The 27,969-nt window shown below is 31.8% G+C and overlaps 2 protein-coding genes across 3 annotated transcripts; one reads left to right on the top strand and one right to left on the bottom strand.

Annotated features, from left to right (window-relative positions):
* Positions 1-18: 18 nt before the first annotated feature.
* On the bottom strand, positions 19-11,315 carry LOC139524892 (uncharacterized). Its single transcript, XM_071320046.1, has 7 exons — positions 11,220-11,315; positions 6,207-7,875; positions 4,978-5,369; positions 4,375-4,544; positions 3,651-3,861; positions 3,188-3,331; positions 19-2,429 (listed from the first exon to the last, which is right to left on the bottom strand). Exons 1-7 carry the CDS (start codon positions 11,292-11,294, stop codon positions 2,268-2,270), a joined length of 2,823 nt encoding a protein of 940 aa, XP_071176147.1. The 5' UTR covers positions 11,295-11,315; the 3' UTR covers positions 19-2,267.
* On the top strand, positions 11,191-27,242 carry LOC139524898 (enoyl-CoA delta isomerase 2-like). Of its 2 annotated transcripts, none has more exons than XM_071320058.1 (10): positions 11,191-11,333; positions 15,404-15,557; positions 17,571-17,669; positions 18,686-18,871; positions 19,544-19,616; positions 20,188-20,290; positions 20,692-20,812; positions 21,780-21,869; positions 22,801-22,944; positions 27,043-27,242. In XM_071320058.1, the coding sequence occupies exons 1-10, from the start codon at positions 11,251-11,253 to the stop codon at positions 27,199-27,201; spliced, it is 1,212 nt and encodes a 403-aa protein (XP_071176159.1). In that variant the 5' UTR covers positions 11,191-11,250; the 3' UTR covers positions 27,202-27,242. The 2 variants fall into 2 exon arrangements, with proteins under 2 accessions (XP_071176159.1, XP_071176160.1); XM_071320059.1 differs by lacking the exon at positions 11,191-11,333 and adding an exon at positions 11,415-11,491.
* The last annotated feature ends 727 nt before the right edge of the window (positions 27,243-27,969 follow it).

The raw sequence follows: 27,969 nt of genomic DNA, 5'->3' as shown, positions 1-27,969 counted from the left end.
AGTAGTTAACCAACTGAGTTATGTTTTCCATTTTATTACAGATTAAATAAGGAAAAAATACAATACACAGATCCATAAATAACTAAAACTACACATTATGACAATAAATAAAGATGACTGACAAGTGAAATACTTACAATGAACACTTATGGAGGAATCTTAAAAATAAACTGAGAATCGGAAAATAATGTCAGATGTGCTAATGTGTCTACTATGACATAGGCTACAGTCTTTTCCTTATATAATAAGCCAGAACGGAAGAATCATTTTATTCAACAAGTTAGATATCAGTGCACCAAACAAGGACATTTTATTTTACAGATGACAACACTGAATGTACCGGTATGTCATACATCTGAAAAATATGTGGGGGCAATCTCAATAAAAATTAAAATGTCTACAGTAAACACAAATTTCTAATAATTGTATCAAATCAAAGAAAAAAATCTATAAAAATGAATCGGTACTGTTTGTCTTATAACTAAACTTTAAATCAAAATAATATTGACAAATAAATTTTAAAATCTGATGCATAAATTTCTGATTTTGTTTATTATGACTTGAATGAAAGTATACACATAATGACATGAATCTCATCTTTTGTTGTGGTACCCTGTTCCTACTCATTCATACAGTTATTTTATTCATTTTACACCTGCAATTATTGCAAGATTCTGGAAAATTTAAGAACACTTCTGGTGGTGGTAGTTTGTATTTAAGAAACCTGAAAAGTTCAGTGCTTTGGTGTGTAGAATTTGCTGTGAAAAACTCTCTGATAACTAATAAAGGAAAGTTTGCAAAACATGATTAAAAATAAAACAAAATGCCCAGAATGACTAGTTTACTTAAACAAATTTAAAAAAACTGAATACACTGACACAGTGTAGTACAAGTAACTAGTGTAATTATAGGAACTATTACTATACTAAACAATGGCAGTTTAAAGTCAACCTATTTAAATCACTACCTTTTTTGACATTCTATATTTACAAACACTTTTTCTATTCATAGTGCAGAATAACAAATAATGTTAATTAATTACAACAAATTTCATTTTTAACAATAACTTAAATTCAATTTTGGCAGTGTGAAAAAATAGGACAAAAGAAATACCATACCCTATTATTGGGGAATATAACAAATTTACACTTATCTATACAATACTGAATTGGAGGTCTATTACTTTTTAAGTGTGAGACAAAAATATTACAAAAATGATTTTATGATCAACATATAAAGCTAAAACAATCCTACGACATCTTGGTTTTAAGGTATTTAATTTATCATCTCATATTTTCAACAGTGAAATATTTATTTCCTTTACAGAAACAGATATGTCCTTTATATGATTTTTGCTGCATTATATTGTTGTGTTGCCGCCTCATTGCCATATATCAAACATCTCATTTCAATCATTAAGAGGTCAAAGGAAATTTCAGAAAAATATTTAGTGGGAATGTAGTGCTTTATTCATCATGGGCCTTAAATTGTTATCAATTCCAATCTTAGCTGGTTTATCTTTTAAGAGTTAGATTAGTTTTTTTTTAAATTCTATATGAAAGTCAACAATTCTTATAAATGCAAATGTAGGTCAACAAATGAGCTTCTGTATGAACTTATAGGTTCATGTAATGAACACAATTTCATATATAAAAAGAAATATTTCATGACTGTAAACATCATTTATATTCTATACACAAACCCAAAAAAACTCATTATAATAAACACAACTCTGCTTTTATTCTTCATCAAAGCATTTCAGCCATTCACTTCAGACTAGATATTTCTGAACAATTCTTACATTATAGAAGGAAAATAATTATTGAAATAACTTTAAATGATTGAAGAAAATTTGATCAGGAATTTGTTTTTCTGGAATAAGAATTAAAAAAAACATGTATATACAGAAAAGTTCATTTGAACCTGTTTGATAAAAAAAGGGTGTTAAATGATATGTACAAATACAGAACTTAATTGTTCATTGCATTGTTCTTATTTACAATAAAAGTCAACTCAAACTTCCAGAAGTTATAGGAACATGTTAGACAAATGCATGGTAACTTCATTATGCAGTGAAAGCAGTAAAGATGAGACAAGGACTTTTATCGTAGACAGCTATTCCATAGCTTTTGTCAGATTGAATTCCTAAGAGAAGGGACATAATCCATCAATATAATCAATATGATGATGGCCTCCCCTTTTCTGTAAATTGTTACACAACTTCTTAATACATGTACAATTGAATATGATACTAAACACAAGAATCTTCATATACAGAAGTTGTTATCATTGTTAAGATAATTCTCTATTGCCTTCTGACATTCTGTTGATGGCCATCTCTCCAATAACAGATTACACTCCGATTCATTGGTTAGTTCTATTTTTGTTCTCTGGTGACTTCGAATCAATAGTTTGGTTGTCTCTAAAGCCTGAAAAGAAAGATTGTATTATAAGTCCATATCAATGATCTGCTATAAATCAACGATTTAAAAATCATCAATTACATCAAGTACTAAAGATTGAGATTTCTCCTTAGTACAGAGTCTGCCACCAGAATGATGCTCTGAAGTGGCTTTTTCTATGGTTAGTGTTTTTAAAATGTAATTGATGATTTTTAACTCGTTGATTTGTTTTGAAAAGACAAACATTTATTTCTTTCTTATACATCAGATTTGTCAATATTGCATAACATGTTCAATCTTCTTCTTTTTCTACACTGATACAATGAAATGAGACAGGAATTATTTTTCTGATCTAAAGAAGTATGTTTGGAAGGGGAAATAACTCTCAAAACCATGGTTGTTTATTGTGACAAATGAAAAATTAAGATTTTTCAATAAAAATAAATACTTTTTTTTTTTTTTTAGAAAAGTGGTAGTTATGTACAGCAAAACAATACTATTTCTTTTAACTTAAATTGGGTTTTATTATATTCTAAAAGCTTAGATAAATGTATGCAACTGGAAAATAAAAATTTCCATTTTTCAGTATTTTTTCAATTCAAAAACTTTATATTTGATTTTCCTATAATATTCCAAAATAGTTCAAATTGGTGGCATACTTGAGCAATTTTCCATAGTATTTTTTTAAAATTTATATATGAGTTGTTATTCAGCTTATCATGTGTAAAAACAGTGTTTTCACCTACACAGTTGACCCTCCCTAAAGAAGCACATATTTTGTTTACCTTGCCTGACTGTAGGGCCATGTTTTCTATTCTAGGTATGACTTCTTGCATGATACTGGTAGGCCAGAACACCTGTGATACCAGACCAAGTTGACACGCCTCAATAGCTGTGATCTTCCGTCCTCCAATCAGTAATTCATTAGCCTATAATAATGGGAATATTTTAGCATTACATTCAAGATATCAAGAACGTCAAATTTAAACACTTTTGATACACATCAATCATGCATATTTTCTAAAGATGCAGTTCATAAAAAAACACAAACAGAAGAAAATAAAAATTTTGAAATTGTGATTGAGCGATTATTGCAACAATTTAAAAGTGCCTCCTCTCAGTATGGTACATATTTTATTGGAACATCAGTGAATACTGATAAACACCAATTATTAGTTAAATTTTTTCTGTAACAACATTCAGTTTTTATAAAGTATCTTCTTGTATGTAACTGTAAACAATACTAACCATGGCCATTCCAACTGTGGTAGGTAAGAGAAATGACGCACATCCTTCTGGTGTTTGTGACAGCTGCGAGTATGGTAAATGGAATGAAGCTTTATCGCTGGCGTAGACTATGTCACATAGCGGGAGCATGGTCATCCCAAGACCTATAGCAGATCCCGTCACTACAGCTATCAAAGGTTTGGGAAATGTGATGAGAGCTTTCATAAAATCCCTAAAAGAAAATTTTAGGCAAATAACTAATACATTTTAGTAACAAGCATACTGTGAGTATTGCATGGCAATACATAGTCCCTACTGGTTAAAAATTCACTGTTTTGGAACAAAATTTTAACTTGATCTACAACTTGTCATGGTGTCAACTATATATCAAATATCAAGTCAATATCTTCAAGCATGACGAAAGAATAGTTAAAAACTGATTATTTAAGTGACTTCAGTTAAGTCCAAGGACCATAACTCTGCACAATCTTCAGACAAACTTCGAAATTATGTGCTAAGATTAAGAATACCTTTTATTTCACTGCATCTACTTCATAATGATTACCTTTCACTTAATCAATGAAATGAAATATTTTACCAATTGCTCAGTTTGTAGAGATGAGTTTATATTTAGTTTGATTAAACGTTCAAGTAAATTAGTAAAGTGAAAGGACAATAAACAGAGACAAATAATACAGGGTGAGGCACATCCTTTTTATTCATATGTGGCTATGATTATGTTTACCTGAGAGCATCCACCATTTTTCTTGCTGCCATTTTCCTATCCATTGAATTTGAGATCAAGTAAGTGAGATCGATACCACTGCAGAACACATTCCCTAGACCACTGAACATGACTAGATTACTATCGTCATACTTCGCTGAGTTCAAAGCTGACACTACTTCTTGTATTACCTAAAACATAGAACAAGACATTCATACATAAAGGCTGTATGACTGCCTACAACTGCTCACATCACCTTCATTTGAACTTTGGTGGGTAGTTATCTCATTGGAAACCATATCCCATCTCCTTATTTTTATATAACATATGCGTATTAGATTGCTGGCAACATATGCGGTCAATTTCAAAGTCTACATCAATATAATACAGATGAAAAATTATGTATTATTGATGGTATTAAATAAAAGCAACAATACATAACTAATACAACATTATGATGTAATACATTGACATTTATTCAGAAATGCGGGAAAAATTAACAAATTCTATTCCGTAAGAAAAAGATTTAGTATGTGGAAAGAAATGATGAGAGCTATTAAGAATAAAAAATATCTTCATCTACCACCAAACTCCTCTTATACCAATTTAAAGAAATATATTTACCTGAGGATTAAGACAATTTTTTAACTTTGAATGTGTATTTAACCAGATCTGTGTATATCGGTTACACTTCTTCACAACAATCTCTTTATATCGGTAGGCACATTCACTTTGTCTAACACTCATTCTCCGTTCCACATCATCTTCACGCACCATTTCTTCTTCTCGTTTCTTGCTGGACTTCTTCGTGTGAAACTGGAAAGGGAGACTATCAAGTAACATTTTGTATGACATTGATGAAGGACTGATAGGAATCATAGCGGGTACATAGTGATACCCTGCAGGTACATCTGCACAAAGTGCATCCATGGCAACCATGGGTCGAGCATGTGTAGTAGACATTATAGGCTTGACTGATGTGAACACAGGAGTTGGTGATACTGGTCGAACAATTGCTGTAAATATAAAATAATAAAGTTTAAAATATATTAAGAAAAAGAAAACAAAAATCCTAAAGATCAGCTAATATCTGCAAGCATAACAAAATTATTTAGAAAGTACAGAAAAACAAAATGCTAGACTATGATGTAAATATCATGACAATATTTCCAACAGCTTGGTGCAATTCAGCATCAGATATAAGAAAGCAGCATAAATCTTTTTGTATTTTTTTTTATATTCCTTTAGAATGCTCTAAATGTATGAGCCTTAGTTGTGTTATCAATATGATAAAAATTTGAAATGTTTCATCATCAGGATCATGGATATTAAAGCCATTCAAATGACTCTCCTAATAAGTTCTATCATGACTCTAAGATATGTACATCTAATTATAAGGAAAAACATTGTCGAAACATCTTTTACTTATTTTAACAGAATCTATATGTCAGCTGTATGTATCAACTTGATACAAAAAGGTTGTATACCTGATTTTGAGACTCCAGGATGAGGTTTTACTGTGCCTGATTTTGAGACTCCAGGGTGAGGTTTTACTGTACCTGATTTTAAGACCTCAGGGTGAGGTTTTACTGTACCTGATTTTGAGACTCCAGAGTGAGGTTTTGCTGAACCTAATTTTAAGACTCCAGGGTGAGGTTTTACTGTACCTGATTTTGAGACTCCAGGGAGAGTTTTCACTGTGCCTGATTATGAGACTCTAGGGTGAGGTTTTACTGTACCTGATTTTGAGACTTCAGGGAGTTTTTATAATTGTGCCTAATTTTGAGACTATGGCGAGGTTTTACTGTACCTGATTTTTGAGACACCAGAGTGAGGTTTTACTGTACATGTACCTGATTTTGAGACTCCAGGGTGAGGTTTTACTGCATCAATTAATCTCATCTTCTTTATATTGGATGATGTCGTTTCCATTGGACGAACTTTCACCTGCAGAGTCTTTTTACCCATTTCTTTTATTATCTTGCTAGGACTCTCCATCTTTTTCTCATTTTCTGGTCTTTTTGGTGAATTGTCAGTTTTAGCTTTCTTAGATTTTGGAGATAAAGAAAATTTGACTTGAACATCATCATCAGACTCAGTGTCTATGATTTCAATACAATCTTCCAACTTCCTCTTTACTCCTTTTACTTTTATTTCTTTCTTCCCATCTTCTTTGTTTTTCTTTTTCACTTTCACTTTTTTCCCTTCATTCATATTTTGTTTCTTTATTTTTTTCCCATCTGCCTGATCTTTTGTTTTGATTTTTTTCTCTTTCTTTTTGCCTTCTTTGTTTAACTTTTCTTTCTTTACTTTCAATGATATAATTTTTTTCTTCACAATTTTCTTCTCTCCTTGAGAAGCCTGAATCTCTGTGTGGACTTTTTCCTGTGCAGCACTGTTATTCATATCTTGTAAAGTTATATCTTTTGTTTCAGCTTCAGAACACTCGCTCTGACTTGAAGCACTTAATTCACTTTTCTTTTCCTTTTTGATAGCTGGTCTCATTTTAACTACCAACAAATTCCCTGTTTTCTTCATTTTAAAGTTTTTATCTGATGTTTTTAAAGTTTTACCTCCTAGCGATTTCTTAAGATTATTCTTCAAACTTGTACTTTTAGTTTTGTTTCCAACTTTAGAGGTTTTCTTTTTATTTCCTCCCAGTAATTCCTGATCTGATCTTTTTGTGTATTTTCTTTTTATTTTTGTACTACTCTGAGAGTTATCAGATTTATTCTGAGTTATTTGGTCACTTTCTTTGTCACTTTGCAATGCATCTGTGGTTTTGCTACTGTTTAATGTCACTGAACTCACTGTGCATTTCTTCAGTTTTACACTAGCATGCATACAAGGACTGTTAATTTTACTTTGTTTCGTAGGAACAGGGAGGCTAGTGGTAAGTAAAGTTCTTAAAACACTTGGAGAGTTAACCTTTGAACTCTGAACACCATTTGACAATATTTTACTAGAACTTTTAATAAACATTTTTGATGGATCAAAATACTCTTCAAGTTTGGAAGGTTTCTTTGGAGTCCTTTTAGTTGTAGTAATAGGTGTTGATACCCCTTCTTCCAACTTTCTGGGTTTAGGTGAACATTTTGGTGATTGTGTTGGTGATTTTGGTGACTTAGGTGATTTAGGTGACTTAGGTGATTTAGGTGACTTCTTAAATGGGGTAGAAGTAAGCACGCTTGTGTCCACTGATAGGTTAAGGCTAACATCCTCATTTTTAACAATAGCTGCATGCTTCAGTAAAGCTTTCTTAATATTATCACTACCAGAGTTCAATCTCTTGGCTTTCTTCACAATCTTTAATGCCTCTTTTCTAGCCAGTTTTGACTTTTCAACATTTGTTTTGGTAGTAACAGTATCATGTTGCTTTTCCTGAAATTCAAGGATTAAGTTAAAACAATCCAACAAATTGTCTACTGGTTCCCAGGTATTCCAGTCTTCATTGAAATTCTTCCACTTGACAAAAAACTGCAGTTGTCCATCAACCTCTCTCTGTTCCAATATGTTTTCCACCTAAAAAATCAATAATTTATATTTAGCCCTAAATGTATTTTCCGATTTAAAACAATTTAATTAATACCAGAGCTAAAATTAGAAAATTGAATATATAATAAACATGATATAGTCAAGTTACTGCAATTATTATTGTCAATTTTCTTGGAAAAATCATAGTTTTGTGTAAGTAAAGTATGATACTGTTACAGTGTAGGGAGTAAGCTGTAGGTTTGTACATACGACTCTTTCGGGCTATACATATATACTCAGTAAACATGTAACAGCCGCTATGTTCCGTCAGTTACTTTGTTCTGGCGGAACTTTTCAACTAGTTATTTTGTTACGATGGAACTTTCCAACTAGTTGTTTTATTCCGAGTGCAGTCAAAAAGTTCCTGAAAAAAGTAGCTAGTTGAAAAGTCCCGGAACAATGTAGCTAGTTGAATAGTTCTGGTGGAACAGAAAAACTAGTTTATTCGGTCAGAATGTTGCCTTAATAACGGAAAAAGTTCTAATTTATTGTTATACATTAATCTGAAATTGATATTTTTAAAAGTATCCAAATGAGGAGGAACTTTTGGGCTAGTTTGTTAGTTCCGGTTTTGACTAATTTGTCAAAGAGGAACTTTGTGACTAGTTCCTTTTGACTTTTGTAATCAGTATCTTGGTTCCCCTTTGAAAGGTTCTAATATAATATGTTGTGCTTTTACTTTGCATCAATTCTCCAAATGGAACTTTGTGACGGGTTGATAAGTTCCGTTGGAACTTTTGGGCTAGTTTGTTAGTTCCGGTTTTGACTAATTTGGGAAATAGGAACTTTCTAACTAGTTGATATGTTACGTTGGAACTTTTCAACTTGTCACTTTGAACAAAGTAACTAGTTAATAAGTTCCTCCGGAACTTTTCGGCTAGCTAGTTCTTTCCGCCTGGAACTTTCCAACGTCGGAACAAAAGAGTATTTTCACGTTCTTCGTTTACTGTTAGCCAACTCGTATACAGACATTTGATGAACATTGTGAAGACTTATATATTGTAATTGGATGTAAATATTGTTAGTAAGGTCTCTGGGAATAATAATATAGAGTTCGTCTTCACTGTTCGACCATGGGGGTCCCCTGACTGAACAACTGTTCCCACCTTCTGGTTTCCCTTATTTCACACTTTACCCCTTTATTACATTTGTACCTTGTTATCTTATTAGTGTAAGGCAGTCATGAATATTGTAACCGGGGCCCATACATGCTTAGAGTAAGCTTAGATAAGTTCCGTTTGTCCATTTCCTGACTCGACAGAGTGTCAACGTTTCGATCGGCGCCATTTGCATCACTATTTTTTATTGACGTCATTGACCTAATGACCTGAGATCAGCATCCAATTAGCATAACGTAATTTCTCCATAGGGGCACGAGACGTTGGTGGGACAGATGTATAAAAGCGAGTGCACAACAGTCTTCAGATGGCCTGCAGGCCGCTACCAGGGCAGTCACTCCTGATACCAAAGAAATTACCAGAGCAAACCAAATACGTTTTTACTACGTTGTTGACAAACGAATAACTTACCAAAAAGGGGGGTCTCTGTATATTTTATTAAGTGCTCTGGTGGGTTTTTATGTGGTTTATGCTTGTTATAGTATTGAATGTTTTGTATATAATAAATTGTAAAGCTTAATTTGATGTTGTTATCTGTTGTACATGAAGTAAGTAAGTCAATGTTAATAAGTTTCTGAGGCTGAGCTACCTTATTTAGACCAGTGCTTTGACCATTTTGCCAGCTACGCTACCAGTATAACTTAGTTTGTAACTCGACACCAGAGTTGACAGCTCTATAGTAGAATTTACCCAGAATATAGTAACCAGTGTGTTAACTTTGTAAAAATACCGTTACTTTTATAACACCCCCGTCTTGTAACAATACATGCATAGGATGATGATATTTGGATAATGTCCAATGACAGACATCTCACGCATATATCGGAACATAGAACATTTTAACATACATAACCCAGAAATTGAAGGTTTCCAACATGGCGGCCATTTTGATTTCCGTGGTCACCATGTTGGATGCACATACTAAATTTAAAAAGATCTTGATGAACTTATCTGCTTTCTGTAAATCAATTTTTAGTTATAAAATACATCGATAATATATTATTATTTAATAATCAATGTTTAAAAGTCACAAATATGTGCTAATATTAATATTTCAAGTGTTATTCCGTCACAAAAGTGTTATTCGCATATTAACAGTGTTATTCGGTCATTCGAGGTACCGGTTTCATAGCATTTGGTTGAGGCAAACTAACGTCAGATATCATAAACGAAAAAAAATCAACAAATTTTCTATGTGTAAAGAGGAACTTTAGAACCACTCTAGAACAATAAAAGTGACACCCCCTAAAAAAACAACTTGATCTTTTTTTTGAAATATTAATCAGCAATCAAATTTCATAACAGTTGGTTGTGGCTAATGTACAAGAGTTAGAAGTTAGAGTACAGAAACCAACGGAGGGACAAGGGTAAAACTGAATGCACCCCCTCTGCTACAGCAGCCAGGAGCATAAAAATATTTGGGATCGCAGAACCATCAAATACATGATATTTATCAGGAAAAAATTCAGTTATTTCATAGAAGGTTAAAAATTATAACAATACATTTGAAGAATAAATGAAAACATGTGAGTTTATGCGTTGAAGCTCTTTTATTGATTTACATGTACATAAATGATGTACTTTTATAAAGAAATTTCAAAGGTTAAATAGAACATAAATTTCAAAATTTTATTGATAAAAATTATTCACTAATAAAATAAAAATATTCCCGCAAAATTTTCCATACCATTCATACCATTTCTTTTTTTTAATAAGGTATCGATACATTTTAAATGACAATTCTTCAGAGACGGATCTAAGGTCATTTCATGACAAAATTCATATAATGACACAACTATCAAATAACAGAATAAGGGATATTCTGTTAACTTACAAATTTATTTGATATAAAAAATAATTAGCAACTTGTTCATAAAAGATAATTATTAGACTAAAATATGAAGAAGTTACAGGATAATTAGAAGTTCTAAAAACAAAATTTTTTAAAGCCTTATTTTTTCTTCTAATATTCATACAAAACTTTATCTCTAAGTAAATAATGTTACATAAGACTGGTGTAGCTACCGGTTTATTTTAGGTAATTGGATGAACCTTTTTCAAAACTGACAGCTGAAACATAAAAAGAAAAAAAATCTTTATGCAGATTTACTAGTCTTGCTTTAAATTGATCATGTAGAAAACATATCTATCTCCTTAACTTGTCATATGCGTTCCAAAATTGGTTGTTTATAAAGATCTCAGGTTTTTTTTTACCTCGTAAACTTCGTTTTCCGCCATTGGGATTATGGTCGATAGGTGGCGCGGTTGTTTGAAAATGGCTGCCTCCATAAGGAGGACTTTTCAAAATCATATTTTCACCTTCAAGAAGTTAGTTTAATGAGGAAATGATAAGACTTTTATGAGTACATCACAATTATTTTTATAAGAATTATAATCTTAAGTTTCATAACCCTTTTCAACTACATGTTACTATTGAAAAAGTTTACTCTTTCTCAGTTTCTGATCAAAGTCCACTTTCTCACCAGGTATAAAGGAAGGTTAAGACCTTATGTTATAACACCGATTTATCTTCATATAACGACAAAGGAAATATAAATTTTTGACTTGCAAACTGATTATTGATTTATATTTTGAACCTGATTGGTATAAAGTTAATACTGACAGTGACAAGTACTTGAAGTATAGTGAGGTACATGTAAGTAAGTAAGTAAGTAAGTAAGTAAATTTTATTTAGAGTCGGCATATATATACACAATAACAGAGAAAACATGAGCTCTGGTGAGCTCTTTAACCGACTATCACATAAAAAACATGCAGCATCATGCAAATACTACCAAATAAAACTAAAAAAACATGCAATATAATGAAAGCAACTCTATTTGATTTGTGAGTCTCCAGAGTCAAAGTTCATGTGGCAAGCGCCTCTATGTGCATTGAAACGGGGGAATCAGCAAATCACTTGGGATCATAAAATATAACAGACTAAAAGCATGAAAACAATAAATAAATAAATATAAGCACTAGCATTTAATGGCAGATATATTAAAAAAAAAAAAAATGCATAAAAATGCATAAAAAGCAGAGCAAAAGGCCATTATAAAAAGAAAGAAAGAAATTTCAGCTTTGAGACAGCACTGGGTGGAAACGACATGAACTGCAGTAACATTTTTGACCCCCACACCAGGAATTTATATAATTCCTAAACTGGTCAAAAGAAGTCATGAGTCGAGCCTCATTAGGAAGTGAGTTCCATACTTGTGCTGCCTCAAATCTAAAGGATCTTTTACCATAACTGGAGGTTCTATGTACTGAGATAACCTCTTGTCAGTATATATGCTTCTTGTCCCTCATTAATGGACATCACAAAGGTTCCCAAAAAATGTTGAGTCGTGACGTCAAAATACAAATGGTCTGACGCCACAATGGAAAAGTGATAGTTGTATGGTCAATGTCAATAGTTCAATTGCATTATCGTTGCAGATTCTTGGGTCTTTCCTTAACCGGTAAATATCGTCAACAATGCAAGCTTTTATCTGTTTATGACTTCATTTACCAGATAGAGTATCCCTGCACTGTTGAAGTTTATCTTATTATCAATTAAGCTTCTTCAAATTGTCATTATGCAGAATAAACTAGAAATAATGTTTGTTCTGTAGGAATTTAATCACAATTCCCTAATGACAGCAAAGCTCATGATCAATTATACATATTTAATTTCCAAAAAAAATGTGCATTCTGCAAGTTAGCGTCATATTTATTGAACAACTACATTGTAGCTTGACATGGAGCTCGCGTATGGAAAGGAAGTGAATGCATAAACGATGTTAACTAAAACCAAACTTTATTTGAAATGCAACAAACTTGAAAGTTGTCTATTGAGACAGGAACTTTCAGCTTCAGCTAGCCCCTGAACAAAATTGTACTAATGAAAATAGACCTGATACTAAACTCTAACATACATGACATATACAATGTATAAATGAATTAAAATTTTAAAAAGATATTTGTAATTTTGTCCTGTATTTAAAACTGCAATAGTTTGTCACAAACCACAACAAACTTTGTAGTTATTGAGGACAAAATGATATACATTTCCATATTAAAAAAAATATTGATTAGTTGACTTTTGTATGAGTTATGAGTCAATGTGATTTTATAAATCTGGTGATATTTTGTTGCCTAGTGACAATGTGAGATTGCTCACGAAAGGTTCCTTGATTGCCTAATTAATACTATTTAATGAACATAATCATGATTAAGTAAAATAAATTGCAACTTCAAAACTTATATTGCTAAGTGCTCAGTTGTATTAAAGTCAGGCCAACCTTAAAAATATGTTTGTTTGCAGTTTTCCGACTGTACCTTCAGACTGAAGGGTCGGTAGGTAGGAAAAATATTTTATTTTATCAGCCAAAATACAGTTTAAACAAGCAGTTACACTAAACCAAGTTTCTTGTGAAGAAAAAAAAAAACATTTTAAAACAACAAACACTGGACATGCTGAAAACCAACATCAAATGAACAGGCATTTTCAGATAAAAAAACTTTTTAACCAAAACTGAAACTTTAACATAGTGTCATTATCCAATTTATGACATAAAATATGGTATAATTATTAAATACTGGAACACTTATAAACAAGGAATGTCATTATGACTAGAACTGTTTTAAAGAAATATATTCAGACATGTGTATATGCTTCTTGACTAGAATGTTTTCATGAGTAGAGTATTTTCATCAGAAAAATGTAGATATTAAAGATTTATAAGACAATGTATTAAAGAGTGTATTTTTAATAAAAAAAAATTAACCATTGTACCTTCCTCAATTGAAAAAAAGGCAACTTGAAAAAAAAGTATGAAGACATTCGACTGTTATCATATTTCTAACAATATTTAATTATATGTGATAAGGTTATATTTTTGCCAGGCTTTAATGAAAACCAAAGAAATCTAAAGTTTGGGGTGAAATCCATAGCACCCCATTAAAAGTAAATGGTCTGTACTGAAATGTTTTTAATGCATAAAAAAAATTGGCAGCATAGCTCCTAAGGACATGTTTTAATTGAATTCACACAGGCCACACAGTTTGGGTATATTTAATATTGTAAGAAAGAGAATAATTGCAATGAGTGGGGCAGCCCCCCTTATCCTAAAGGAGCATACTCATTGCAATCAAAGATAGATTTAATATAGAGAGAGTATATTTATTTTTCAAGCTAACCATTCATTTTCTCTACATCTTTGTGAAGTTAGGGTTGCTTCTTATTGATTTGGCATGATCTATATCCATTAACATTTCAAATGAGCCCTTCCTCCGTACAGGCGTATTTACAGATATCCATGAAGATTTAAGTCACGGAGGAGTGGTTTCATCTTTGTCGTCTTCACAACGATTTGTAGAAAATATGCCATACTTCAAGCTGCTGTCGATTTATTTAACCACTGAAATTGGTTCCATAAAGTCAGGCTCCACAGATTCTGTACTTGATTTGTTCGAAACATAATGGTTATCGTGTCAGTTATGAATATCCGCTGCATCATCGTCAATGATATCATCACACATCATTACATGTGCCTGAATCTGTATAAAACAGGCTATTATTTGAACTTGGAATTATTTTTAATTATGGAATTTGCTTGATTTCTTGTTATTGAATTTTTTAATAAATTCCATGTTTATTCTATACTGAAATCTTCTGTGCTGCGCACAACACTTTCTATTACAAAGAAAATATTATATTTTCAATAGAATGTACTGTGCCGTGCACAACACAATCTAACCAAAATACATTGTATGGAAAGTGTTATCAACCGCTCAAAAGATTATAATGCCAAATACACATGAAATTTATTATAATTTTAAACAGAAGAAATTAAGCAAATTCCATAATTAAAAATAATTCCAAGTTTAAATAATAGCCTGTTATAAACAGTTTACTAATAAACTTTTTTGTTTGTTATTTGTCTTAAAATTGACACGAGACGACAGCCTATTAAAAGTACTCCTCCGTGACTTCATGGATACCTGTAAACAATTTCCATGTGCTTTATCATTAAATGGTCACATGAACGCTTGACGGGAAGCTAAGAAAAACCGAACTTGAAATGCGTAATTGACCCAGACTTTAAATCATTTCCGGAAAGGACACAAAGTTCCGGATCGCGTCAATAGAAGTATTAAAAAAAATTTCTTCAAATTTAAAGCAATAAAATTTTCACAGTCGGGAGGATTTTCAAGGGTCGGTCAGTAAACTGCAAACAAACAATATTTTAATTTAAGCCTCAGAGAAAAGCAGAAAACTCAAAATTTAATCTAAACTGTATCACATGACTTTTTGTCGATTATATATATTTTGAAATTTACATTTTAATGGTAGATGTTATAGAAAACAACAGATAAAATATTGATTCTTAAATTAAACCATTTTCTTGTAGTGTACATTTTATGCCAACAAGAGGATTTCATAGATCAAGGCCAGTCCTAGGGGCTATGGATGCAGAGTTTGAGAAAGCAAAAGTTCAATTGAACACTCTCCAGAATGAACCTGGCAATGATGTCAAACTAACAATTTATGCTTTATTTAAACAGGTAAGTGAACAAGGGAGAGAGGTAAAATAATTAATTCATAGGCAGATCTACATCCAGGCAGCATAAATCTTTCTTCAATTTGTCTTAATGGGACATTGGTGTCCTCTTAAAAATGAAAATAACGCTTCATAAATTTTTTGCGTCCAAAGTACTTTTTATGCATCACTTAGGGGCATTATTTATTTTTCAGTCTATGCGTCTGTTTGTTTGTTGGTCCGTTGGTTTTGTCTATCTGCCCTGCTTTAAGTTAAAGTTTTTGGTCAAAGTAGTTTTTGATAAAGTTGAAGTCCTATCAACTTGAAACTTAGTACCGGTACACATGTTCCCTATGATATGATCTTTCTAATTTAAATGCCAAATTAGTGTTTTGACCTCAATTTCACGATCCACATAGGAAATGATAGTATGAGTGGAGCTTCCATGTACTATGAACACATTCTTGTTATTATATTCATTCTGACATTAATAATGCGTAAACCAAAAATTTGTTAAAGCCAAGGATGTACAATTACTTTACTCGATGAGTTATATGACGGAAAAGGACCTAAAAAGATTAAGCAAATCCAGGTAAGGTTAACTTTGCATGAGGAAGTTTGAACCTCTGTTTCTTAAAATTTTGTTAATTATTCAACTGTTTTAGATAAGGTAAGTTATAAATCATATGTGAAGCACTGAATACTAAGCTAATGATCATAGCATCAGAGCCTGTTGGTCGACATGCAGTGATATTGACATGTTCTAATAAATGTTTGCTTTAAAATTTATCGGTATGACTAAAAAGGACCTAAAAAGAATAGCCTAACCCATGTAAGTTAACCTCACCCATGTAAGTAAGCCTCACCCTTGTAAGTTAGCTTAACCCATGTAAGTTAGCCTAACCCATGTAAGTTAGCCTAACCCATGTAAGTTAGCCTAACCCATGTAAGTTAGCCTCATCCATGTAAGTTAGCCTCACCTATGTAAGTTAGCCTAACCCATGTAAGTTTTAGCCTAACCCATGTAAGTTCTAGCCTAACCCATGTAAGTTAGCCTAACTCATGTTAGTTAGCCTAACCCATGTAAGTTAGCCTAACCCATGTAAGTTAGCCTCACCCATATAAGTTAGCCTCACCCATGTAAGTTAGCCTCACCCATGTAAGTTGGCCTAACCCATGTAAGTTAGCCTAATCCATGTAAGTTAGCCTCACCCATGTAAGTTAGCCTCACCCATGTAAGTTAGCCTCACCCATGTATGTTGGCCTCACCCATGTAAGTTGGCCTCACCCATGTAAGTTAGCCTAAACCATGTAAGTTAGCCTAACCCATGTAAGTTAGCCTCACCCATGTAAGTTAGCCTCACCCATGTAAGTTTGCCTAACCCATCATGTAAGTTAGCCTAACCCATGTAAGTTAGCCTAACCCATGTAAGTTCAACTTTGTCTCAATCCAAATGTAAGAAACAGTCAACCTAGTAAAAAAGGGTTAACTAAATTTGAATTCATGTTCTCAATTGCTTAGCATATTTGTTCCAATTAACATTCATGATGATAAGTGGTTTTTGGGTGGACAAGATGATACACACATGCAAATGAAACATTATCAATGGAGAAATTTATAGCTGAAGTACATATCTGTTATAAATCAAGTCAATATGGAAACACTGACTACCAAGTCAGGAACCTCATCTCATCCAACAGTTGTTGTCATATGTCATATCTTATCACAACCCAGTACAAGAAAAATGAAATAAAAAACCCACTGTATAAGTTTGTTGTGTCTACTGTAAAGCTTGTTAAACTGAACTTGTAAACTTCATTTAAAACTTGGTAATGGTATACAGAAAAGAAACACGTTTGTCAACTAACTTTGTCAGAATTTATATAACTCAAGTAGAGGGCTGTGTACTTCCATAAATAAATATATTTATCTATTTTAGCAGTTTTTTAATGTCAAGTGTTTTAATCTATTACACATCCTTTTATAGTAATACATGTACATCAATTAAAATTATTTCTTTTTTTCTTTTTCTATAAGGCAACAATAGGAAAGTGTAATGTTAAAAAACCAGGCATGATGGATTTTGTTGGTAAAGCTAAATGGGATGCATGGAACAATCTGAGTGATATGACACAGGTAAGATTGAAGTGAAAAAATCAGCTGTATATATAAAAAGAAGATGTGGTATGATAGTGGATGAGACAACTGTCCAGAAGAGACCAAATGACACAGAAATGAACAGCTATATGTCACTGTTTTGCATTCAACAATGAGCAAAGCCCATATCTCATAGTCAGCTATAAAAGGCCCAGAAATCACAAATGCAAAACAATTTAAACCAGAAAATTAACGGCCTAATTAATGTATACAAAAATAAACGAAAAACAAATATGTAATACAGCAACAAACGACAATCACTATGGTAGTTATAAACGTTCGAAAGGCAATGATACTGGTATTATTGTCGGAGAGAAAATAGCTAGGTCAATATCCCTAATGCACCTCAAAATGAGGAACTCAAAAGTTGTGTGTAAACAAAAAATCTCTGTGTAGTGATATTTGACACGTTTCTATGATAAACAAGTGATTGAGCTTAACTATTTGTGTTGATTTAGAAAGTAGGGGAACATAGAATAAATGTGTTAAAACTATGGAGCTTTTAAATGTGTTCAAAGTATTAAATTTTCAAAGAACCTATTGTGTTTAAAAAGAGATGTTTTTCCATGAGGAGCCGCATCACAAAAGGATTCTCAGGGTTTGATAATTTACGATAAAAGTAATTTCACTTCTTACCCTTAAAATTTAACCACATATGTGAAAATGTCTCGGCTTTGAAACGAGCCATCATACACAAGTTAACGATATGGACTGAGCAACAGTAGAAAACGTTACCATTATCGCCTATGGAGAAACAATTGCGAACATTGACCCAGCTGTTTAATATTTTTAATGGAAGTCTTTAATGATATAAATGTTCATCCAAGATGGCTTTTGATTTAGAATGTTGGACATCTGTTTCTTTTCATAAGACTCATCAGTATTGCATGAATCAAAAAAGTTGGAAAACCAAAATTAAAAATAGTTAATTGATTCATTCATTTCCAGAATAATGCTATTACAATAAAATTTAATGATACTATAATGTTACACAGGATGAAGCACAGAAGGCCTATATAGATTTAGTACATAGCTTGGCAGGTGAAGATAGTCCATCTCAAGCATCAGTGTCTTCTACAGAATCAGCTGGAAAGTATGAAACTGTCGCTGTTACATTGAATGATGGTATCTTTAAAATTACACTGAACAGACCAGCAAAGAAAAATGCCATCAATTATAAGGTTAAGTTTAACTTAACTTAAGTAGCACTCCATTAAAGCAGTGACAAAATTGTCTGAACATAAACAATAAAGCATACATTTAATCCTTTCTTAGTTGATATAAAAAAAACTTCATGTGATCTTTATCTATTTCAACCACTTTTTGTTTACATTTCATTTGTTAACCACAAAACTTTTTGTAAGACTTTCTCTGATACCAAATTCAGTTTGAACCACCATTAGTCTTATCTAGAGACTCAGTCTGCCATGGTCATCAGTACTGTAAATGGAACAACACTAATTCATCCATTCATTCATTCCTTCAATTATCACCTATTACTCTTCAGTAACATGGTCTGTTAGGACAATATACTGATGAAATGGTGCCATGGTGATGCCTTCCAGTATTATTATGGATCAGCTCTTTCAGCCTTAGAGGAATAGCTACCATTACTCAGGGCAAATGATATTTTATAACTGATGAGACTGATTCATGTCATTTAGACATTCCCATTTAAAGCTTATATTAACATCCTTAACTACAACACAGGATAATGGAAGAATAACATAAATTTTAAGAGATATTTCAATAGAAACAAATTCTGTGGCACCATATGTTATAAGGTAACAGCCTTACACAAGAAACTATTTTTTTTAAATCATGACATTAACAAACATTGATTATATTAACAGATGTATGAAGAAGTAGGCCTTGCTTTGTCCGAAGCAGCAAACGATAAAAACTGTACATTAGCTGTTTTGACAGGTATAAATATTTTTCTTTTTGTCTACAGTAATTCTATATTCAGTCAGACTGGATCAGGATCAACTGTAAGTGACTAGTAATACAAAATGTATATATATTAACAGTTGTAATATTTCTAATCAAAGTATGTTTCGTTTGAACTCCATTCTTATTTGGTAATATTTAATAATGATATAAAATTTTCTTGCTGTTCACTGAAAATTCTATTTGGAGGCCATGAAAAAGATGACCATGCCTTATGATGCACATATAAACAACACATCTTTTTGCTGATCAGTGAATAAGTTTGCCTAAATATCATATAAAAATCATTCGATTGGAGAAACTGATTCTATCATGAATTATTGTACAATACAAAATTTCTCCACTCTCATCAGTTCAATTTCAAATATTTAAAAAGCTTGGCAAGCCACGAAATTGTAACTGTCTGGAGAGGGGAAATATCGCATCACACTTAATGCAGAGGTAGAATTATTTTTTTCTTATTTATTATGCATTTAAAAGAGTTTTCTACCAGTTTAATATATTTTGATAAACCACATGTTTAAACATTGTGTATTTTATGTTGTAGGTGCCGGCGATTATTATTGTAGTGGCAATGATTTAAGTAACTTCATGAACATCCCATCAGATGGCATTGGAGCTATGGCGAAACAAGGAGGCGACATATTAGAGTAGGTTTCGATTTGAGAAAATGGCAGCTTGATTAACTAAAATGGAATATCATTCCTTGTACAGATGTAGTAAGAAATTCATTCAAAAATGTAAAAGTAGTGTGAATTCATCATTTTTTGTTGGATACCAATTTTTGTGGATTTCATAGGTACAGGTGAACCATGAATTTAAATGTTCAATGAATGACAAATTTTTCTATAGGTTTGTATGAAGACTTTATAATTTATTTAAAATATGACTAATGATTTGTTTAATTTTAAAATTAGAAAAAAATGGTAACAAAGTATATTGTTTAATATTGTAGAGCATCTTTTCGTCTAGTTAAATGAAAACCACTACCCTTTTTAATTCCTAAGTTATGTTACACTGTTTCTAAGTGATATGTATGTTATTTTTCCAGGAAATTTGTGAATGCTTTTATAGACTTCCCTAAGCCATTAATTGGACTAATCAATGGACCAGCAGTGGGTGTTTCTGTTACTGTCTTGGGACTTTTTGATGTTGTGTATGCTTCAGATAAGGTAGGACTAAACCATGCTTTACCCATAGGTGGCCTTTGGCTGTTTTCTACTCTTTGTTCCGGTTATGGTCTCTTTAACACATTCCCCTTTGCCATTGAAAGTATAGTGTGGGAAGATTTATTTTATTGATCACACTAAATAATTTATAAGTTAAATTTTACAATTTCCTACCTTTTTTATGCCCCCATTGTAACGGAGGGGGGATTATTGATTATTAGATAGTTATAAGGACCCTGCATCTGGGAACGGGAGCACTATAGTTAACTGTCCCTTACCAAACATTTTCGTAAATGCAAAAACTACAAATGTATAGGTAGGAAATTTTACTCTAAATGTTGTGCATAATATATTAATGTCATACTATATTGAGGTGAAACAATCTATTTAAGTTTTGGAAAAGCTTTGTTTTTTATTAAAAAAAATCATAAATTCTGAGAAAGAAAATCTTCTTTCAATAGGATTTTAACAAAAACTGATATTCATATGCATTTCAAATTGTGTACTCTAGTCAAAATTGTGTTAAAAACTTAGTATTTCTTGAAAAATGATAAATTGTAATAATCATATTTAATGTAAAAGGTTCTCTGTGTCATAATTATTGGTTGCCCACCATTTACAAACGATACCTTTCAAAATACTAGTCCTAGTGCTTGGATTTTAACAAAAGATATACAATATTAATGGAAAACACATCCTGGATCAATTTCTGGTGTCAAAATTGACTATTTATGAGCATTTGCTTTATATGCATCAGTCTCTTTGTCTGGCACTTGCTGACATGTAAGTTTTTTCTAGCTTTCTCTAGTTTAATATGTATCATCCATGTATTCTGTTTATTTTAAATCAAACAGAATCAAATCTTATTTAAGATAACTTCAGGCTAAACAACAAAGACGCAAACTCAGATCTAATTGAAACAAAAACTTTCCGAGCAAGAATGTACAACTGGTTTTGTATATAATTTTAGGCCACATTTCACACTCCATTCTCACAGCTAGGACAATCACCAGAGGGCTGCTCATCCTATGTATTCCCAAAGTTAATGGGAACAGCTAAGGTAAATATGTGTATATAAATTTAATTCCTTATTCCAAAAAATGTGAAATTTTGGTCACAATTTTCTAAGGATCTACAAATCAAATATTTTCAAAACTTGTAATCAGGCTTCCTGTTGGCATGTTCTAACTGTTAAATCGGTTCATGTTATACTGTTAAATCATTTGCAGTTTCATTGCCCATCAACTTATACATTCTGCCATGTAATAGCAATTTAATCTTTTGTTGTTTTACACAAAAATGAAATGTATTATAGATTCAAATTTTACATCCTTGTTTCATAAAGGGAGATAATCAATAAATGTTTTATAAATGAAGCTACAGAAAATTAAACTATTTAGTTAAATCTGTAAAGAAAACGAGTACCATGTTTTTGGTAGATTAAAACTGATTTGACAGGAAGTAACATTGATTAAGAAAAACTTGACCTTGGTTAAGATAAAATTCATATTCTATTCAATTCTAATATAACACAGAAAACAATTTTATATTATTCACTGTTGATTTTTTTCTCACACTGACAGTATACAAACACAAAATGATAGTTAACATGTAAAATACTAAATAGCATAAACACACAAATTTTAGACAAAATATACAGACAAAACACAGGAAAGTTGACTTATGAAAGATACATTTTTTACCATCTGTTGACTTCTATTTCGTTAATAAGATGTTTAACTGTCAGAGGAAAGGGAAATTGTATTTGATTTTTATTATCAAGAATAAAATATAACGAAATCAAGCAAAACAAGAAAAGTTTTTGTCAGAAGTTTTTTTATATTTTGTTTATTTGATCTGATGAAGTCCAATATGGCTCTTTTTTCAAAAGAATTATATTTTGAAAATGTTTTCTATACCTATAGTTTATTATACTTGTATATTAATTTTAGATAAAGGAATGTCAGTAAGAAACACTCTTTTATTTTCAGGCTAGTGAAATGTTATTGTTTAACAAGAAGATTACTGCTCAGGAGGCGTGTGATAGAAATCTTGTGAGTGAAGTCTTCCCTAATGATGTATTCCAGAGAGAAACAGAAGCAAGAGTACAGCAATATGCAAAGCTGCCCAAAATAGTAAGTTATATATGGACAAATAGTTGGCAATATTCATACCCTACTTTGAAAATTTGAAAAAAGACTAGAATTATTATTTCAGTTATTCCAAGTCTAAAATTGCCCTTGAAATTTGAAAAAAAAATCCTTGAAAATATATTTAATTTCTGATGTTGAGTAAGGTGTTTTGAAACTCAACTGAATCCTCTTTGCAATTCCACATCTGAAATTACTTGTTTACTAATTGAATCATTTGTTAGTGTCCTTTAAAGCTCCAAGTTACTGACCTAGAGTATAAGTTTTTTGTAAAAAGATAGGGAACCCTTATTTTCATGCTCCCACCGTAGTGAAGGGAGCTTTAAAGTTTACCTTTGTCTGTCTGTACTTCCATCAGTACATCAAAATTGGTATTTGTTCTCTTATTTTTGTTTTCCTCACCCAAATGAAGAAACTCATATATATATGCAATGCTTATTACCACAAAACGAAGATCAAGTTTGAATTTTTGTAGCATCACATTCACTGTTTTAGAGTTATGCCCCTTTACAATTTGAATAATTGAGGAATCTTTTGTTTCCGTGGGATTCTATTTCTTCAGTTTGCCACAACTAAATGGTATAAAATCTACACAGAATGCTTATTACCAAATGGTATAAAATCTACACAGAATGCTTATTACCAAATGGTATAAAATCTACACAGAATGCTTATTACCAAATGGTATAAAATCTACACAGAATGCTTATTACCAAATGGTATAAAATCTACACAGAATGCTTATTACCAAATGGTATAAAATCTACACAGAATGCTTATTACCAAATGGTATAAAATCTACACAGAATGCTTATTACCACAAAACACATATTAAGTTTGAATTTTGGTAGCGTCACTTTTATCATTCTTGAGTTATGCCCCTTTTAGTTGTCCAGCCTGGAATGAATGTCGCGGAAAGCGAAACATAGAAATAGCTTTTTGCAGACAGCAGTGGCATCATTAAGAGTTAAGTTTTCTGCTTGAGTTATTTTGGTAGGAACTACTTGTGATAGATCATACTTATTTGATGGGAAATTGCATAACTATCAATACATATCAGTTTAATGACTATTTTGAGACCCTGCTCCCTTAGGCATGGTCCAGTGACTTTGAATTAATAAGCAATTTTCAATGTTAAATTTTCTGATTCAGTTGGTTTAATAGGATCCAATTGTGATATTTTTATAAAGTTGCATTACTATCAGAAGATATCAATTTGTCGACCACTTCTAGGCCCTGCCCAAAAGGTCCAGTGACTTTGAATTGATGAGCAATGTTGTTGTTCATCAGATTGTTTTTTAGCTCACTTGGCCCTTGGGCCAAGTGAGCTTTTCTCATCACTTTGGGTCCGGCGTCCTCCGGCGTCGTCATTGTCGTCCAGGGTTAGCTTTTACAAAAATCTTCTCCTCTGAAACTACTGGGCCAAATTAAACCAAACTTGGCCACAATCATCATTGGGGTATCTTGTTTAAAAAATATGTGGCGTGACCCAGCTAAAAATAGAACATAGGGGTAAAATGTAGATTTTGGCTTATAACTCTGAAACCAAAGCATTAAGGGCAAATCTGAGATGGGGTAAAATTGTTTATCAGGTAAAGATCTATCTGCCCTGAAATTTTCAGATGAATCGGACAACTGGTTGTTGGGTTGCTGCCTCTGAATTGGAAATTTTTAAGGAAATTTTGCTGTTTTTGGTTATTATCTTGAATATTATTATAGATAGATATAAACTGTAAACAGCAATAATGTTCAGCAAAGTAACATCCACAAATAAGTCAAATGACCAAAAAGGTCAGTTGACCCCTTAAGGAGTTATTGCTCTTTATAGTCAATTTTTAATAATTGTGTAAATTTTGTAAATTTTTGTAAATTTTAATAAAATATTTTCCTCTGTAACTAATGGGCCAGGTTCATTATAAATTGAGATAATTGTAAGAAGCAAGAATGTTCAGTAAAGTAAGATCTACAAACACATCACCATCACCAAAACACAATTTTGTCATGAATCCATCTGTGTCCTTTGTTTAATATGCACATAGACCAAGGTGAGCGACACAGTTTCTTAAGAGCCTCTAGTTCTGAATATTATGTGGACATTCAAACATATCTCTGTGTCAACAGTTTATGAAAAATGACATTTAATAAATCGATGTTTTGAAGCATATGTAAATGTCTAAACAACTAAACAACATATGAGAGACTGCTTAAAAAACATGTATAGTTTTTTTGTCACATTAATTTCTCACTTGTTAAGAGTAAAAGGATAACTGTGTGTGGTTGATAGGATCCCTGCATGGTCAATATGTGCATCTGATGAAGGTCACCTGATCTTGACTTCATTTCAAGGTTAAATGGTCAGGGTTAACCTTTTGTGATTTGGTTTGCTTCTTCAGTACTAGAAGCAGTAGATCACCTTTTGAATAACTACAAGGTGTTGTCTGGCAGATTTCATCAGAGCTTGACTTCATATAATGGATCATTGATCAATGTTCAGTTTTTGAAATAAAAAAAATCCTCACAATGGTCATACTTACATGTTATGAAGGTCGCAAATATGATTTCCAGCATTTTTCATTTTTGTGCCCCCACCATAGCAGAGGGGCCATTAAGTTTTACCCTTGTCGGACTATACATATGTACGTACGTTGGTACATCCCAAAATCGGTTTCTGTTCTCTAACTTGAGTTAGCTTCTACCAAATGTTATGAAACTTATACAAAATACTTATAACCACAAAACACAGATCAAATTTAAAAATTGGTGGTGTCACTATAACCGTTGTAGAGTTATGCCCCTTTATAATGGAAAATTGCTGCATTTTTGGGTTTCCCTCTCTTCTCTAACTTCAGTTTGCCTCTCCCAAATGTTCTGAAACTTATACACAATGCTTATAACCACAAAATACAGATCAAGTTTGAAGTTTGGTGGTGTCACTTTAACCGTTCTAGAGTTATGCCCCTTTATACATGGAAATAAATGCAAAATGTTTAGTTTTCATTCTCTAACTTAAGTTGGCCTCAACCAAATGTTGATACTTATGCACAATATTTATTATCACAAATTACAGATCAAGTTTGAATTCGGTGGCATCACTCAATCCTTTCTAGAGTAATGCCCTTAATAAATGGAAAAATTACAAATTTTTAGAGGCTCTCGAACTTAAGTTGGCCTCGACCAAATGTTATGAAACTTATACACAATGCTTATTACCACAAAACTCAGATCAAGTTTGAATTTTGGTGGGGTCACTTTAACCATTCTCGAGTTGTGCCCCTTTATAAAAGGATATAGGTGCAAAATTTTTAGTAACCGTTCTCTGACTTAAGTTGCCTCAACCAAATTTTACAAAACTTATGCACAATACTTATTACCACAAAACGCAGATAAAGCTGAATTGGGGAAGTGTCACTTTAACCATTATCGAGTTATGCCTCATTATAACTTGAAAAATTGCAAAATGTTTAGTTTCCGTTCTGTAACATAAGTTTGCCCCAACCAAACATTATGAAATTTTTACACAATACTTATTACCACAAAACTCAGTTCAAGTACAAATTTGGGTAGCCTCACTTTTATCATTCTTGAGTTGTGTCCCTTTAAAATGGTGTATGCAATGCAGGAGCATCATGATCTGTGTCCATGGAGACACATTTTAGATTTATTTTGTAATTTTCTATGCCTAATTGGTATTTCTGTAATCTGAATAAATAATAGTAAGTTATGACATAAAATAAGGGTTCAAATTTCTGTATTTTAGTAAACACTTCACATGCTCATAAAATTATAAGAATTTTTGTCTAATTGAAAATATTATAAAAATTGGCTAATTTTATTGACTGAATTACACATAAAGGCCATCAAAGAATAATCTAGGCTCCTAGAATTATTGATTTTTTATTTAACTATGTTTACTTATTTGTGTTCATAAACATTTCTACTTTAATCATTATTCTTGTTAGATGAAATAAATTGGCTTTTTAAACCATGAACCCACCATTACTCATAATTATATAAACATAAAAAGATAGATTAAATAAAATTGTGTAAGCAGTTATAAAAGTAGCATTTACTTTTTGATTTCAGAGTTTACAAAAATGCAAATTAGTGTCGAGAGAACTGGAGAAAGACAAATTATATCAAGTGAACAAGCACGAATGTGTTATACTAATGGAACGGTGGCAGTCGGATGAATGTATGAATGCTATAATGGGATTTTTCTCAAGTAAAGGATCCAAGCTGTGATTTATATATCTATTTAATTTATTAATAAAAGTTTTACTATAGATGTCTTGTGGTATTTTTTTTTACTGAAATTAGAAGAAACGAATAGTTACCAAACGAAATTTCAAATAACCCTAACAGACAAACAATAAATATTCACAAAGGAAATGATAAGTTAGTATATTTATTTATAAGAAAACAAAATAAACATTCAATGTGAAAAACATCACTCAGATTTCATAGTAATGATATCATTGCCATTTCATGATAATTCATTTTGTCGGTTGTGAATATGGGAAGATGATTACAACTATACATTGATTAAAATAAAAAATGATTAATTGAGATTCATAATATATTTTGAAAATTTAGATATTTTGGGCTTGTGCAGCTTTTTATTACAAATCACACACATTTCTGTTTACAGACAGACTTTGGTGCCAAGAAAAAAATTAATATGAAAACTAGAAAATAAGATAGTATCTGATTACTAGTACAACATTATCTGGGTAGATCAGGGAAACAACTGCATTTGAAAACAGACTCTCAGAAATACCACACCTTTTTTTAATGCATGAAAAATTAAATTAATGAAACAATCTGAATTTTTAGATATTTTCATAAAGATGATTGCAGGGAAATTATTAAACTTCAGGGGTAACTAAGCCAAATGTACAATAAAAACATACATGGGCAAACAGCAGCCACACACAAAATTTACAAGATACATGAAAAAGTCCAGATTACTTGATGGCAATTGCTGGTACTATTACTGGACTGTTTCCTGGT

The sequence above is a fragment of the Mytilus edulis genome, chromosome 5 (assembly GCF_963676685.1).
Source record: "Mytilus edulis chromosome 5, xbMytEdul2.2, whole genome shotgun sequence".
NCBI lineage: Eukaryota > Metazoa > Mollusca > Bivalvia > Mytilida > Mytilidae > Mytilus > Mytilus edulis.
This window is presented reverse-complemented; position numbering and strand designations above follow the sequence as displayed.

Bases quoted from the DNA above. Each gene is read 5' to 3' on its own strand.
- LOC139524898 (XM_071320058.1), top strand. From the start codon at position 11,251: ATGGTCGATAGGTGGCGCGGTTGTTTGAAAATGGCTGCCTCCATAAGG. The intron at 17,670-18,685 runs GTAAGATTGAAG...AATGTTACACAG, and splicing joins ATCTGAGTGATATGACACAG to GATGAAGCACAGAAGGCCTA. The intron at 20,291-20,691 runs GTAGGTTTCGAT...TTATTTTTCCAG, and splicing joins CAAGGAGGCGACATATTAGA to GAAATTTGTGAATGCTTTTA.
- LOC139524892 (XM_071320046.1), bottom strand. From the start codon at position 11,294: ATGGAGGCAGCCATTTTCAAACAACCGCGCCACCTATCGACCATAATC. The intron at 7,876-11,219 runs GTAAAAAAAAAC...TTGATTTTTTAG, and splicing joins CGGAAAACGAAGTTTACGAG to GTGGAAAACATATTGGAACA. The intron at 4,545-4,977 runs GTAAATATATTT...TCTATGTTTTAG, and splicing joins AAAATTGTCTTAATCCTCAG to GTAATACAAGAAGTAGTGTC.